This window comes from Manis pentadactyla, chromosome 10, assembly GCF_030020395.1.
Source record: "Manis pentadactyla isolate mManPen7 chromosome 10, mManPen7.hap1, whole genome shotgun sequence".
Classification (NCBI taxonomy): Eukaryota; Metazoa; Chordata; class Mammalia; order Pholidota; family Manidae; genus Manis; species Manis pentadactyla.
This window is the reverse complement of record NC_080028.1, coordinates 117,031,488-117,049,190: the sequence shown is the minus strand read 5'-3', so window position 1 is coordinate 117,049,190 and position 17,703 is coordinate 117,031,488. Positions and strand designations below refer to the sequence as shown.

The following is a 17,703-nucleotide window of genomic DNA, read 5'->3' as shown; positions in this document are numbered from 1 at the left end:
TAGTTTTTTTTTTTTTTTCCCTTTAATTCCTCCCAGCGTCTTCCAACTGAGACTTCAGAATTCCTTCTCCCGTCACGTCTTATTGGGGACACACATTCAAAGAGTGCAAACAACTACTTAAGAAACTGAAAGGCCATCAACCTAAACGAGGGAGGTTTGAGACCCAGGAAGGGCTCACCCTCCGGATGGGCTCCCTGGGCCCTGCTTGTACCAAAGCGCCAGGTCCACGCATTGTTCCAGGCGGTCTCAGGCCCTTCGTGGTTGCCAAGAAGTGTCTGCTCAAATAAACATGACTGTTGTATCTAAGAGAGAGAGAGATTTATTTCTAGTCTTACTGAGGACCATCACCCCAAAAGCAGCCTGTCAGTGTGCTCTGAGGAGCAGCTGTAAAGTCCCTGCATTTGGAGACATACAGCAGGGGATACGTGCAGGAAAGAGGTTACATCTGTCAATACATTAAGCGGTGTGGCATGTGTCCATCTAGTCAGTGTCCTAAAGGACCATGCTAGACACATTCCGATACTATCTATGTGTGTGAAAGGAGGCAAGGATAAAGGTCTCATGAGGTGAATCACCTCATCTTCCTTTGGGGATGGGCAGAGGGTGTGTGACGTTATGTTGTGGATGCTGAGCAGAAAATTCTTGACTGACTACATTCCTGGGAGAGGTTGAAACCACAGTTAGGTTAGGTGTTAGTCCTGGTTTGGGGACTTGGCCCCACAGAAGTGACAGCATATTGGACCTGTGTCTTCCTTTTTCAACTCCAAGTTCGTCAGATTAAAACCAATGTTCTTATCTATGTATCAGTTGTTACTATGTCAACAGCATATCTTCAGGTAATTGAATAAATGGACACCTTTAGATAACTCATGTCTCACAAATAGCAATTTCTTACATGTCAGGTTGTTTTCTTAAAGCAAAAATTAATTGGAACATTAGTTTATTTCAGTTTTTCAATGGTTATATTTATTCATTTATAAATATTTACTGAGCTCCAGGGGGAAATAATGCCAGTTAAACAGACACAATCCTTAACCTCATCAAACTATTTCCATATGAAAACTTTGTTGGCCTCTTTAAAATAGTCACCATGAGAAAAGTTTTTCAGTTAATCTGCAGATGTGTCTATTCAAAATATTTTGGGAATGATTTTAGAATAAAGAGGGATAGCTCCTTTAGCAAATTCTCCCTTCAAAATCTTCCTCTCAAGCTTCACCAAATCCTAATGAGTGTCTGCTTGTAGAGTATATATCATTTTAATTTTGGAAACAACTAAACACCATCCAAATCTAAGCGCAACAAATAAGTTACATTGTCAAGTTAAATAATTTCCTTTTTTTTATTGGGTTACCCAGTATCCTGTCTTGTTCATTAATATTGCAAAGAATGATGAGCTGTGTCTCAGGTTCTTATTGTAAATGCAGTTCCATCAAAGAATTCCATTTTTTCTAGCAATGAATGGCAGAATTCTTGGGATATCATTTCTAAAGCCTCCTGATTCAGTTTTAAAGAGAAGTATTTGTATGTGTAGCCACTTTTAAAATAATCTCATTGGTTTATAGGCATGCTTTGTACATTTAAAGGGTCTGTATCTGGACAGATAAAAGGATATAAGCTACAACACAAAAAGAAATAGAAAAGGGGGAAAATGCCAAAGTGATGGCAGGTTTTTTTTTTTAATTGAGCTCCTTCAAAGCAGATATTGTATGTTTCATTAATGTTTGTATCCCTTAAGGTCCCATGATAATTATTGTCAAATGAATGAATGGGTGAATACATGAGTTCAAAAGATTCTGTGTAAAACAAATTTACAGTGCAGTTGTGTATGGAATTCTATGCATAATAAAATAAGGAAAGAACTTTTAGCCAGATGGAAAAAGGGAAGAATTAAGAAAAGGAGTCACAACATTTTAATTACTAATAAACAGAGTATACATTATGTTTTGTAGTATATCAGAAGTCAAAGTAGGTTTTTTTGCGAGAAGAAAGAATTTGGCAAAAAAAAATGTGTGTGAAGCTCATATATACTTCACAATTCTTATACTTTTGCACGTGTTAAGCTCTGAAAGGCCAAGGACAATCATGTTTTATACTCTGTAAAAAGAGTTTCAATATAAAAATAAATAAGAAAGGGTCTTCAGTATTTTTAACATATTCTTCATTAAATCTTATCATTTTCAACTTAAAATTTTTCAGGTACCTACAGAATATTGGATATACAAATCCAGGACCCATAAGACTTTTATCACCTTGAATGAAGGATTTGTTTGATGATATCTTCCTCCATCTTTCATTCACATCAACGAATATCTTTTTTAAAAAGAACTAGCGAATTTGCCATAAGGGAATTTTAAAAACTAATACCACCCACACTTTCCAATGCCTAAGAATAGCAAGGTGGTAAAAAGAGAATTAGATGATGAGGTTATTGAGTCTGTCAAAGACCTTCTTTCCAATGAAGACTCAGCTGATGATGCTTTTAAGAAGAGTGAACTAATTGTTGATGTGCAAGAAGAGAAAGATACAGATGTTGACGAAGGATCTGAAGTTGAAGATGAAAGACCAGCTTGGAACAGTAAGCTGCAGTACATCCTGGCCCAAGTTGGATTTTCTGTAGGTTTAGGGAATGTGTGGCGATTCCCATACCTATGTCAGAAGAATGGGGGTGGTAAGTTTTGTTTTGTTTTGTTTTGTGTTTTTCAATGGTACATTGCTGAATCAATTGCAGTTGATTATCTCATGTAGCTCTTGTTGCAGCAGTATCATTATTTTAGGAACTGAATTTCCTTGTAAAGCTAGAGAGACTCCTTTGTTGGAAGTGAGCTCAGCTGTATTTTCAGATTATGTTTCCATAAGAACAGAGGGCTTGATGTGAATACTCAAGGATTGCTTAAGAGTTATAAATTCTCAGGTTCTTTCTGTGGATGCTATTAAACATCTTTAAATTACTGACTTTTCTAACAAATATTTCATCCCTTGTTCCTGTCAGTTATAAGTTATAAAGTTTTTGATAAAAGAGAATATTGATGAAAGAAGGCAGAAAGTTTTCTATGATTTATTAACTCTGAATTTAAATTTGTTTTACTCTTCAAAAATACAAAAATTACATGTCATTTAGAGTGACTGTAGTCTTCAAATGCTGACCAGAACTTTATACATCCCAATAGAAAGAACTTATCCAGATAATTAATAAGATGCCAGACATTCTTCATCCTTAGATATTTTATGTATTTGGTTCCTAATTCTACACTGTTTGGGGACAAAGTTTAGTTTCAAAGAAAACTTGAAAGAAATTAGCTTCCTTAATTTTAAACACAAAATACCTGCATAAACATGATATTCTAGTTTTCTGTTTTTGTACATGTAATTTGCAAAATTTTGTCTTTTTGCAAAAATTGTCTTAAAAAAAAATCAAAAAAATATATTGTTCATGTGGGATACAACCTGTATAGTACACTGCAGTCAAACAATGTTAACTAAAATTTGGGTTGAAATTTTATTATCTATATACATGGAAAAATAAATATTGTTAAAAACTATTCTATGAGCCTCATTTCAACACACAAAGGAGATAAAGAATATTTTGGTATTTGATTCCAGTTTGTGATAGTTTTGTTAAGAGGACAAAAATATAGTTTTATTTTTGATGATGTAGTTGTAACCTACATATCAAAAGAAATAATATAACCACTCGTATATGAAATTTCTTAGCCACTAAGGGATAAAAAGCTAAGGTGTTATGGTGATAAAATATGTTAAGATCTTGCTTACTTAATTCAACCAGGCACAAAACAACAGGTTTGGAAAAAGTAGCCTATTTGACAAGTCTGAGAGGTAAAAATAAATCAGAAAGTGTAACATTACATATCACTCTCCTCAAACTGTCAATTCCTTACCTGGTCATTAACATCACATATGAATTCTAGAATCAACTAGAAAAACAGCAATGTACTACCATGTTTTATGTTCCTCTCACATCATCCCATTTCTCAAGACTGGCAGAAGATGAATTCTGATTTTCAGACTTCTTCCCTTCCGGGCCATACTGTAAAGGAAGAAGGCTGTCTTTGGCTGAAGCCAGGTTGCCTTCCATTTAATACAATTTTTGTCGTGGTGGAGAACTCTAAAGGATTTCATATTTACTAATTAGCTATTAGCAAAAATAGCTCCTCCTCCTTATTTTTGTATGTAAAAGGAGTCAAAATGCCCCTCCTAGTATTTTTTCCTGTCTTCTAATCATGAAGTGTAAAATACCAATGGACTTTATTGTTTCAAGATGGCTGTTAAGAGTACAAAAGTTTGCACTCAACATGCAGCGCAGCATCTAGCTTTGCAGCTAGTATCTTCTGGCTGTTCAAACAGCCTCAGGCTAGCTAACTCTTACTCATTTATTCTTTGAGGTACTTTATGCATAATAAAACTAAAAAGCAATAGACTCAATTTAAGCTGATTTGTCTGAAAATATTATGCTTAAAGCACAGTGATCAAGCTTAGTAAGTTGTATAATATAGAAAATAGGCAGCTTAAGGTTTGAAGTCAATTTGAGTATGAAGCTTGACTCCTTCCCCCACTAGCCATGTGATCTTTCACAAATTAATCTGCTTCTTCAGGCTTACCTCCTACATGTGTAAGGTGATGATAATAATATATTTAACCCCATTGGATTCCTGTAAGGAATAAATGAGGAACCGTACATAACATGCTTAGAAATGTGCCTGGAGAATATTAAATGCTCAGTGACTTATTTTTAATATGGGGACTAATGTTAGAGTCATTTGAGTTGGAAGAAAAGGCTAAGTATCTAATAGCATGCACCCAAAACTGAGGAAAGATTCCCAGAATCTAGTCTTAATTCATTCTCTTTTTTTTTTCCTAGTCATTCACACACACATAAATCCATTTACACACTAGGATTTGATGCAGGGCTCAAACTGAACTTTCAGTCCTATGGGACATATTTTCAGGTCATTAAGTGCATGAATGTTACCAGTCATTTTAGAGTTAGAATTTTGATAATCCTGTTTTATAAGCTTTACCCCTCTGTAGAATCAACCCAAGAACAGAAAGAGTGAAATTCAAACATAAGAAAGTAGAGATTTTCTTCTTTCCACCATATTAGGGGGAATTCTTGTATATGGGCATTATTTTAGAGATACATAGATCCTGAAACAAATAATCTGGAAAAAAATTATTAATATTTACTTCTTCATCAGAATAACTACAGAACAATTTGAATAGCTGTCAAAATCTATTAAATACCACTCAACACTTTTTAAGAAACGGGAAATATAGTAAATGGCCTCCTATTTTAAAAGAGAATTATTAGTACCACCCATTATGACCCACTTGACAGTATCGGGTAGCACAAAACTCCAGATAAGAAATTTGAATGTAGCAAGTCCATCTTATGGGTTATATACATAAATGAGCACATGTTTCACATTTAACTTTATCAATTAATAGAGCCTAATATTAACATGGTCAGACTATTTAAAATCATTAATCATGTCTCAATTTGAGATTTAACTGTAAAAAAAGTATTTTGAATATGGTTACTGCAAGGATAATAGCACATATTTTTTGTAATAGACATTAAATATCTTAGTTTCTCAGCTGATCTCATTAAAAAATTACTTGTTTCCTGAAGTGTCCTTTTTATGTGAAGTATATGTGGGAAAGACATTTGTTTGTGGTGGAAGTTCCTTTACTTTTCCTTTTTCCTTTCCTTTTTTTTTTTTCAGTCTAAGCTCTCATCTCTATTATTATCTAGGGAAAAAAGTCAGTCTTAATACCTGAAAATCTCAATCATTCCAATTTATCAGATTTGGAATGCCTAGTGTAGATGAGTTTGAATACAGTTTAATAAGTGACCTCATAAAAGTTGTGTGAATAAGATTTCCAGGAATCTGTGAAACTTATTTGAGAAAATAATTAATTTTAAGGAATCCATTATTTTTATGGAAAATGAAATTGTTTTCTCTTTCAATAAAATGAAACTAAATCTAAATTTATTCATCGATATCATTACTTTTATTACAATTTTTTAAATCAGAAACTCTTTGTAGCAGTCAAATTCATATTTCAAATATTAGAAAGTTTAAAGTAATGAACATGAATTTTCTTCAAAGTTCTTTATAATTGTACTATATAGAAGTTCAAATAGCATTTTTCATGAGATAATCAGGATCAGTGTGTTCTCTACTATAACTATTGAAAATATAACCTATTTTATTTGTTTCTTCCATAGGTGCCTATCTTTTGCCATATTTAATACTGCTTCTGGTAATCGGTATTCCTCTTTTTTTCCTGGAACTTTCTGTGGGTCAAAGAATTCGGCGAGGAAGCATTGGTGTATGGAATTACATAAGCCCTAAACTGGGTGGGATTGGATTTGCAAGTTGTGTAGTAAGTTTCCTGGTATAGTATATGCCATATAATTTTTACACGGTTTTTAATTATGTAGTTTGCACTTAAATAAAACCCTTGGGAATATATTTCTAGCCAACACTTTAATCTTAAAAAATACACTAGAGCTTGCACTAGTACACAAAACAATCTTGTTAATTCATGTTCTCAAGACCTATGATAGAGAACTTTTTAGAAAAGATAATGTGTTTCAAGTAAAAATAAAATGATTAAAAAAAATGTCTATGTGGGGTTTTATGTATTTCATCTCACTGTTTTAAAGGCAGGCGCGTGAGAGGTTTGACATGATCCCATCATTTTATTTTGCAGGTGTGCTTTTTTGTGGCCCTCTACTACAATGTCATCATCGGCTGGAGTCTGTTTTATTTTTCTCAGTCTTTTCAGCAGCCTCTACCTTGGGATCAGTGTCCTTTGGTGAAAAATGCTTCACATACGTGTAAGACATGTACACTGTGGTATTTTTGTATTTAAAAATCATAAAGATGGTATAAACCCAAGCTTTCAAGATTTTTTTCTTTTTAAGAATAATGTGGAAAATCTTTCAAAATTATTACTGTAGCAAACTTCCCTTATCCTCCAGTTAAGCATCTGCACATCTAATTTTGCTAGCTATTTCCAAGTTGTTTTAGTGTGCCCTGTGATATTAAGGTGAAATATTGTAAGCCTTCAGTTAATTTTGAGAATCTTTATTTTATACACCTTTCTTGTGACTAAAAGAGGAATTTGGATCAAAGTAACTGACTTTATATCTTTGGCTCTGTTGTTTATTTTTATGTCCTAGACTATAAATAAAGAATAATTCCCTATAGAAGTGATGTCCAGTAATTATAGAATGCAGCTCACATATGTAGACCAAAATTTTTAAGTAGCCATATTTTAAAAAAGTAAATAGAAACAAGTGAAACATTTAATTTAATCCAACATATCCAAAGTATTAACATTTCAGCATATATTTAATATAAAAATTATTAAAATAATTGCATTATTTTTCTTATACTGTTTCCAAAATCCCCTAAACTAGCTCCGTTTAAAAGTTGCATGTGGCCAACACTTAGCACATTTGACAAGTCTGCCCCAAGCAGTCAATCAGATAATTCAGGGGGAGGATGGAACTGTATAAACCTCACATGTTTTAGTTACTTTGACAAAAAGTTCATATATTCCTTTTTCAGAAATGTATAATAAGAAATATCAAAGAGAATACATGTCTGTTGATTTTTCACATTTGCACAGTTGAGTTTTAATTGTGAATGTAAATGTTTCTGTAGAATAGTAGTACTCTTTTAGGATATGTTAAGAACTGTTTTATAGGCTTACTGGAAAAAAAAATCTCTTTACTCTTTATAGTCTGAAATGATTGTGTTACCTTTCTTTCTACAGTTGTAGAGCCAGAATGTGAAAAAAGTTCCGCCACCACCTATTATTGGTACAGAGAAGCACTGAATATTTCCAATTCCATTTCTGAAAGTGGGGGCTTAAACTGGAAGATGACTGTCTGCTTGCTGGCTGCCTGGGTCGTGGTTTGCTTGGCTATGATCAAAGGCATTCAGTCTTCAGGAAAAGTTAGTATGTTAGAGCCCTCCTTATTCTGCTCACCACCGCTCCTGGGTACTATGCCCCCCTGAAGCTCTCTTCTGTATCTCTGTGGGCAGACTTCAAGTAGCACTTCATTCTAGGTAGTTAATTAAAGATTGGTAGAAAGTGGTGCTTTTAAAAACAGTTAAGAAAAGGACATGAATAAAGATATAAATTGTTTTATAGTGGAATCTAAAGTCATGTATAATCTTTCATTATTTCATGAAGATCGTCTTTGACATTTTTTATCAATACCTAGAAGCCCTTTCTTTTTTGCTATTTATTCAGTTGACCCTAATGTTTTAGTTCTCGGATTACTAAGTAGTTCCAATCATGGAAATTGGGCAAAGTAATAGATTGAAGAATTTGTTCATTTTGTTCGTGTTATGTCATTCAGTTTTCTTTACTATACGTGTTCTAAGGAAGGAATAGCTATGTAAAAGATTTAAAAATAATCTAGTGTGGAGTTTGTTTGATGCATTGAAATGTTTTAAGGATGCATTAGGAAAGTAATTACTATTCACTATTTTGCTTTCACACTGCACTTTTTTCCCTATTACTGTCATTGTTTTAAGGTTCTCCATATCTTTTGGCTGAACCATAGCAAGAATTTTTTATTGGTTTTTCTCTCTGCCCCTTAACAGTCCATCTCTACTATTTTCACTTTCCAAAGTATAGATCTGACTATATATCTTCCCAAGCTGGTAAACTGCCAGTCAACAGCATATCCTAGTAGGAGTGTGGCTCACAGTAGCTGCAGTTGTAGCAGTAAATGATTTTGATGAAGATTATTCTGGCGATGATCAGGGCAAGCACAATAACGGAAGCCACTATTTGCTGCATGTTTATTTTGCTTTAGGCACTGTGATAAGTGCTCTATATACTTTATCCCATTTAATTCTAAAGAATACTCCAAGAAGTAATTGCTGCTCTTGGGCTTGTTTTACAGATAAAAAACAAGTTCAAGAAAATAGGTAACTTGCCCAAAGTGTCGTGGCTTAGTCAATGCTAGTACTTGGATTCAAACTGGGTCTGTCGAGATCTAGAGCCCATGTTATATAACTGTAACTCTATAATGTCTCTCACTGTCGTATTTTTTCCTCACCGAATAGTAAACTCATTTAGGGGAGAAGTCTGTCTTGATTCACCTTTTATTCCTCTTACTTCACACTTAATTAGAAATGTTTGATGATTTTTAAATTTGTAAATCACAGCCAATTTTACATTTACCTTCCTTTTGAAACTTCTACACCATATTTCCTTTGAAGAAATGAATATGGTAGATAACATATCTGAACACTTTCAATCTTTTGTGAATGTTAGTGTGCTGTATGATTAAATAGGTTGAATTAATTGGTTCAGTTGGGTGTGTCTCCTACTGTCTTCTACTAATGTAAGACCCTCATTACAGTCAGGTTATAAATAAAGGAATAGATCCTTAAGCCAAATCTAACCACATTTGTATGTTTCCTAAGATAATGTTTGGTAGAAAGAGAACCAAGTGTGGTCAGTGAGAGAAGTCCAAAAATCCTGTGCTCAAATCTTAACAACCACATTTTGGTTCTTCTTATTCAGAGTATGTATGTATCTTATCATTTAAAGAAATGTTCATCCTTTTTTTAAATCACAGCATTTGGGATATTTTTCTTATGTAATATAACTTGAGAAAAATTTAATGTAACATATACTACATCCATTTTATTATTTCAGTGAGAAGGCTTCAGGGAGAGAGTGGCTTTGGGGCAGAATTTGAGGAAAGAATTTAATAGATACAGATGGGGAGAAAGCTCTAAGTAATGTGAACAAGGATATGAAAGTCTAAATTCTCACAATTCCTCAGTCAGAAACAATGAGCTAAATATAATAAGAAACTTATTCAGAATAAATGTAAAGCTCTGTTTGCCTGCCAAAGAAAAGCCTCCAAATAAGAAATAAACAAGCACATAAGTGCAGTGTAGAGAAATATGTTATTAGGGTAGTCTGTGAAAAACCACTTAGGACATTTAGCAGCTAAAAGAATATGAGTCAGCTTGTGATATGCTTGGCCAACACACACACACACACACACACACACACTCACTCACTCACTCACTCACTCACTCACCAAAAACGCTGTTTTGGAAACTGCATGAATTACAAGATCCTTTGGGCCTGGTAGGCACCCCTTAGCTAAACCACAAGTGTAGTATTGGATTTTCCTGAAGTCTTTGTTGTGGAGAAGAGAAATCTCAGCCCAATGATCACAATCTTGAAGTAGTTGAATACAAAGAATAAAGCTTATTCTGTGTGGCTACAGAGAATGGAATAGTGATCAAATATTGGGGATTATGGAGAGCGGCATGGTGGTGGTAATATTCGAAGAAAGGAAGACCTTTCAGGAATCAAGTGTGGTAAGAATGCAGTTAGCTGTCTCTGTGGTACCGAGCTCTGCGCTGCTGCAGGTGGTCAAGCAAAGTTTGCATGTCCGCCTCTATTAAAGGGGTGTTTGCCCCAAAAGGAAAAAGGAAATGGAACCTCTGAGCTTTTTTCTAGCTCTAAGGTATTATTTTCCAGTAGTACTACTTTGCCATTGTTACTATTACTGTGCCGGGTGCTTTGCATACATTAGCTTGTTTAATCTTTCTGTCAGCTAGGTGATTTCCATGTTTTTATCCCCATTTTACTGCCAAGTTACTATACATTTAGGAAGCACAAGTAATTGGCCAGAATTAAACCATGATAAATGATAAAATTACAATTAGATTATGAAGTCTTCACAGAGAATGACTCTTGAAGGTGTGTTTAAATGAACATTTTAATATGTAAGAAAAAAACACACCTAAATGATTTCATGTTTTCTGTTTTTCAGTAGTTGAGTAGAATGAAAAGATTTTCATACAATATTTTCATCAATAAACTTTCTGTGAAAGGCAGTTCAATTTTCAAGGCCCATGGGGTCTTAAAATCAGCCAAAGAAATATAATTCATTGTTTCATTTCCCAGTTTTTAAAAAAGTGTACTTCTTGGACAACGTAAAGGTCATTTATTCATTTAGCAAATACTTACTGAGCATGTACTAGGAGCACCTGCTAGGCACTAATGTAGTTCTGGAGATACAGTAATGAACAAGGCGGACACAGTACCTATCCTCATAGAATCTCTCCATTCTAGTGGTAGAGGCCGACAAGAAACAAATTCAAAAACTAATTTCAGATAGCAATGCAAAAAGTAAAGTTTTGTAAGGAGAAAGTGGAAGGTAGCATTTTTCATTTAGGTAGAATTTAACCTATTTTTAATAGTAATATGCAGCCATTTTGGTATAACATGAGAGTCATATGATTAAATGCAAAGAATATGTGTTTAAAAATGCAATGTGGATGCCTCTGTAAAGTGATGATGATGACTAAATATACATTTTTAAATGTCAGGATTTAATAATTAAATATTTTGTCATTTTCCCTGGTTACAAAAGACAATTTGGGTGTGCCATGCTTGATAATACTTACATGTTAAAAAACTTAAGTATTATTTTTCTCAATAATTTTTAAACATGAAATTTTCCTTTTTAGGAAACTAGCTACAGTCTTACACAGAATACAAATCAGTGTCTTTAAGAACTCAAATACTTGCTGAATTAATAAATGAAATTTGAAATGAGTCTGATTTCAAATCAGTACATAATTTACGAAATATTACAGAAAAAGTTTTTTTTTTTTTAGTGAATGTGTACAGAAAGGAAAACTTCTTATAAAGTTGTCTTCATATATAATATTTCTGAGTATTTACTATATGTCAAGTGCTGGTGAATGTGCAAAAGTTAATATGCCAGTCTTTATCCTCATACCCAGAGTAAGGGCAGTAATAGAGGCCTATGCAAAGTTCATGACAGTTTAGAGGCAGCCACTAAAATTAACCTGGATTTGGGGGAAGTCTTCACGAAGGGTTTTGGTCTAGAGTTTGCTGGTTGAAGAGGAGTTCACCAGACAATGCAGAGAGTGAACACTGGAGGCATAGAAAACAGCATGTGCAAAGCCTCAAAATTGGTGCATAATTTTGGGGTTTTAACAAGCCCCCACATGGCTTTTACATACAATTTGTACAGCTTATAGGAGATGAAACTTGAAATGTAAGTTGATAGCGGATATTAATGGATCTGTGGACACTGGTAAAAAAAACAAAAAACAAAGAAGCCAAAACTGTTACCTAACAAACAGTGTGGACTATTTGAGGACTTTAGCAGTTAATTGATAGCATCAGATTTTTGAAAGATCATTCTGGTAGTAGCATGAGTCATGGATTTCAGGGATGAAGGAGAGAACTTGGCAGGGACAATCTGGAGGCAAGATGATTAAGAAGCAGTGAAAAGTGACATGTCATAGAGGGTGGAAATGAAGGGATAGATGAGAGATTTTTGTGGTAGAATCCACTGGACTTGGTGATCAGTGGGCTATGGGACATGGGGGAGAGGGACATATTCGGGGATGTTAGCATTGTGTAGCCTGGGCAAATACAGGAAGAATAATTTTTCCCCTTAGTTTCTAATTTGAAATTATATTACAAATATACCGAGGGCATGCCATATTTATCAGAAAAATCACTAGCAACCTATCCAGATTATTTCAGTGTGCGGTCTTCATTTTCACTTTTAAAATGAGTGGGATTAATTTAAATTACGTATAAGGCAGCAAATATCAGTTATGTTGAAAACAAAAAGATAACTATTATTGCACAACAAGATTTGTGAAGATAGGTTTAGGAATTTGTAAAGTAATAGCTTTAATTCAAGTGAGATCAAGGCTGCTTGAATAGATAGATACCTAGTAGACTGACAGATTTTAAGAATGCTAAAGGTAGGCAGGAATAATGAAATGAAAGTACATCTGAAAACATTCTGATAAAAAAATCAAGGAATGTGGGTGAATTGATGTAATGAAAGAATTACACGATTCTGAAATGTTTGAAAAATTGTATTTCTTTAAAACTAATTAAATTACAATATAATTATTTTTATTAAAATGTTCCTAACTGCTTTGACTTTATTCAGAATGTTAATTTTTTTCTTAGGGTGCTTAAATGTAATTAAGTAGATGGTGCAACAGAAATATAAATTACTGTGTTGATGAGTATGTTGTTTGTCTGTAGTTATTATGGGAATCGGTGTCTCTTACTGCCCTGAGTCATCTTCTGCTATGGCAGCTTCTCCTCCATTCTTTCTGGCCTCCCCCCTGCTCCCACCTATAGATCCATATCATATATGTACATGCCAGCAACTGTGTTAGGTGCTTGGCATAAACCTATGCCCTCACAGCACTTATAATTCCTGTAAGAGAAACTGAAAATTCACATGTAAGATAATTTCAATCATGACAGCTGTTGTTAAAAAGACAAAACAAGGTCTTGGGCATAGGGGAGGACAGATGGGGGATATTGGATGGAAAAAGGCATAGCCGCCTTTGGGTGGTCCAGGGAGATTGAGAAGATGAAGAGACACAAACCACAGAGGCTCACACCATGTGCAGGGGTGGGAGGTGAGCGCCCCCATCTGAGGGGCGGCCTCCCTGTGGCCCTGAAGGGGAGGAGCTCAGTCCCCTGATGCACAGCGAGGGCCTGCAGGGCCAGAGCCCAGCTAGGGCAGGAGTGGTGGGGCGGGCAGGCGCTCGTGTAAGGTTTTGCTGGTCAGAGGGAGGAATTCGCATTTTATTCCATCCGTATTTAAAATCTCTGGAGTATGTCAGGTACGTAATGAGATAACTTGGAGTGGTAGCTTGGAAATAAAAGAATATTACAAATAGTGCCAGACTACTTCTGGCTGATTGATTTTAGCCACTAGGGGAAAGGTGGGGCTGTTCACCGAGATGGAGATGGATGGGGCGGGGACAGCGCTGGGAAAAATTCAGAAGCTCCCTTCTGGACCTAAAAATTTGAGAGAGCTGTTAGTCTTCCACATGAGATGTCAATTTCTGGTTTGGACCATTGCTTTTTTACAGTATCTTTCATTTTAATGGTGAAAATGTCTGATTCAGAAAGGTAAACTTTACCTTTAATATTTGGATTCTGTATGAGACTTAGGAGGGATCACTCTCTACTTCAGAAGATACACGGAATTATAATGGAACTTGGGTTAATGGAGAAAAAGGACTTTTTTTCTTTTGCTACCTAAAACAATAATAAGTAAGGATTTGTTAGGGAGTTAGTGCCCATTCATTTCTCATAAATATTGCTTATTTTGTAAACTGTAAGAAATCAATGCTATGCAAGTTACACTATACCTATGGACACTATTAAAGGAGATTAAATAAATTTCTTAATTTTCCTTATATCTCAAGTAGGATCTTAAATAAGTAACATTGAATCAAGACTAATAAAGCCATTCCAATATGACAGCTATCCAAGGTACTAATAAGTATTATTTTTTTAGCCCCTTTATTTCACCCATTCCCCAATCCCCTCCTCTCTGGCAACTACCAGTTTGTTCTCTGTATTTGAGTTTATTTCTGCTCTGTTTGTTCACTTTATTTTAATTGCACAAAGAAGTGAAATCATGGTATTGGTCTTATTTCTGACTTATTTTCCTTAACACAATACTCTCTAGGTCCATCCATGTTGTTGTTAGTGGCAAGATCTCATTCTTTTATGACTGAGCCGTATTCCATTGTATGTGCATACCGCTTCTTTATCCATTCACCTATCAATGGACACTTAGGTTGTGTCCATATTTGGCTATTGTAAAAAAGTGCTGCAATAAACAGGGGTGCAGATACTTTTATGAATTCGTGTTTTCATTTTCTTTAAATAACCAGAAGTGGAATTACTGGGTTGTACGGCATTTCTGCTTTTAATTTTTTGAGGAGCCACCATACTGTTTTCCAAGTAGCCGCACCAATTTATATTCCCAACAGTGTAGAAGGGTTTCTTTTACTTCACATCCTCACCAACACTCGTTATTTATTGTCTTTTGGATAGTGGCCATTCTAACTGGTGTGAGGTGGTACCTCATTTGTAGTTTGGATTTGCACTTCCCTGATGATTAGTGATGTGGAGCATCTTGTCATGTGTCTGTTGGCCGTCTGCATGTCCTCTTTGGAAAAATGTCTGTTCAGGTTCTCTGCCCATTTTCAGTTTTTCTTTTTGGTGTTGAATTGTATGAGTTCTTTATATATTTTGGATACTGACCTCTCATTGGATGTATCATTTGCAAGTATATCTTTCATCGAATAGGTTGCCTTTTCATTTTTGTGTTGGTTTCTTTTACTGTGAAGAAGCTTTTTAGTTTGATGGAGTCCCACTTGTTTACTTTTGCTTTTGTTTTCTTTGCCTGGGAGACATACCCAGAAAAGTATTATTAGTATGATTAATCTTAATTATAAATATGGGGACTGCCGAAGTATAGAACAGAACACATAACTATATAAAGAATATATCTGCTAGTGTGCTTCACCTATGTTTATTTTTCTTTCTTTGCAGATAATGTATTTTAGTTCTCTGTTTCCATATGTGGTACTTATATGCTTCCTAATTAGAGCACTCCTTTTAAATGGTTCAATTGATGGTATCCGCCACATGTTCACCCCTAAGGTATGTCCTGTATTTCTATTTAAGACTTTAAATAATGAAAGCATCATGTTTATTGTTAAAATGTTCCCACTGTTAGATTGAAGGGATAATTGTTCTATCATATGTACAGTAGACTTTTAAATTACAGCTGTTACGTTAACCAGCCTAGAAAAATAGCTTTCATGTATCATAATATATCCATCTATCTCCAATTTTAAATGACGTGTTTTAGTTCTAGGGCAAGACTATCATTATTTAAACTAACATAAGTTGGCCACGTGAATAGTAGTACAACATGCAGAATACAGCCAGTGGTTCTGTAACATCGCATATTGACAGATAATAACTGCACTAGTGGGGGTGAGGGTTTAATAATATTGGTAGCTGTTGAACCACTGTTGTATACCTGAAACCAATATAATATTATATCAACTATATAATATATAGTATATGTGAGCTATAGATGTTGGGAGGATGTGGAGTAATTAGAATTATAAATAAATAAATAAACAAATAAATAAACCTCAAAGATTCCTCTTACAGTAATTAACTTCCACTTTTGTGTCACGCATCCCTGTGAAAGAACCGATAATAGAATCTTACCACAAAAAATAATGTACATGTTAATTTGCTTAGTGTCTCAGGAGGTTGACAGATCATCTGAAAGTCCATAGGCTCAGTTTAAGAATTCTAATGGTTTCTAAATCCTCTCCCAGAGAAAGCCATTGTTTTCTTGTTTCCTTTTGTTTTGAGGCTTAGTATCTCCTAGGAAAATATTTCTAGTGGTGAATTTGGAAAGTTCTGTAACTTTTGCAAATGCATATACATTTTAGGAAAATTATCATTAGTCTTCATAAAAGAATCAGGAACTGTTGCTCTGTCACTCCACTTAGAGCAGAATTAAACTCTGGGTACCCTGAACCTGATTAATCACCCTTGTGGTCTTGTTATTATTGATTTAACAGAAAACGAAAACAGGTTTTGAGGTGTACAAACGTTTTGGTTCTTCACTGAAATGAAGTTACACCTTGCTATTTATTTGCTAACACTTTCTTAAGCAGACAGTGAAATATAAAGACCCAATTTCAAAATTAACTCAGAAACTGGAAGATATCTAAAGGAGGAATGTGCAGCCAGCCCTAAGATATGGGCAGAAGATATTAGCTTTACTGGAATTCTTTGTCACCCCTGGCAGCTCCTTTAATGCTCTATAAAAGAGTCTCTGTTCTTTGGGGATTTAGTTTTAACTTGTTATTCACCCTTGGCAAAATGCTGACATTGGTATCTGATTTTCCTGAATACTTTAAAAGTCCTGTTTGACATTTAGAGTTGTTGGGACTCAGTGAATAACTAGTTAAGGTTTATAAATTTCAGCTGTATTATAATTTAAATCAGCTTCAAATGTGCCATACACAGTGACCAAAATATTTATAGTTGTAATATTGAACAAAAGTTTTCTAAGTGTAAAACACCTAGCTTTTTGTATGAATTTTTGAAATATCACCTTTTCTAAGTTGGCAGTTTCTTGTGATGCAATTATAAATATTTGATTTAAATAGACATTTTTAGAACTTAAATACTTTGATATGACCGTTTTACATGCATTCTGTATTTAAAACTGCATCATTGTTAACATTTTAAACCAGGACAGGGATCGCTATGAAAATACCGTTCTTCAGCTCCCTTTTGACTGTTGATAAGATTCTGTATTAGGTCACTGCAGGGTGTGATAGTTGATATAATAACGATAAGAAGTTGTCAATTACTTTTTAATTTACATTATTTATGTAAAGGAGAAGGTACCTAAGCGCATGAACTATTCCCAAAATTGAATGGAGATTTAGTTCCTGAGCTGGATGTAAACTAAATAATCTCTAGTAAATAGGTCTTGTCTGCCATCTAGTGGGAAAACTAGAGATAGACAGTTGAGTGTATGTTGAGTAGATGATACTAACCACAGAATGGTAATGCAGCAGTGAACCAATAAATGATACAGATATGCATACCTTAGTTAATTGTAAAAAGTGATGTATAAAATCATGATTATTGTTCGTGGGAATAATGCATACATTTCAATAATAACCATTAAACTGAACTGAACAATAAATACTAATGTTTGAGAGAATATGCATTTTGGAATCTACTTGTGTTCATATTTCAGCTCTTACC

General features: G+C 34.5%; 1 protein-coding gene across 3 annotated transcripts in view; it reads left to right on the top strand.

Moving 5' to 3' along the window:
- The window catches only part of SLC6A15 (solute carrier family 6 member 15), a 45,481-nt gene that overhangs the window by 17,889 nt on the left and 9,889 nt on the right, over positions 1–17,703 (top strand). For all 3 annotated transcript variants that reach the window (XM_036890035.2, XM_036890034.2, XM_057487540.1), the window contains exons 2-6: positions 2,197–2,668; positions 6,248–6,405; positions 6,736–6,862; positions 7,807–7,988; positions 15,445–15,555. In XM_036890035.2, the coding sequence (XP_036745930.2) occupies positions 2,380–2,668; positions 6,248–6,405; positions 6,736–6,862; positions 7,807–7,988; positions 15,445–15,555 (867 nt within the window). In that variant the 5' untranslated portion in view covers positions 2,197–2,379. The remainder of the gene's footprint in view (positions 1–2,196; positions 2,669–6,247; positions 6,406–6,735; positions 6,863–7,806; positions 7,989–15,444; positions 15,556–17,703) is intronic.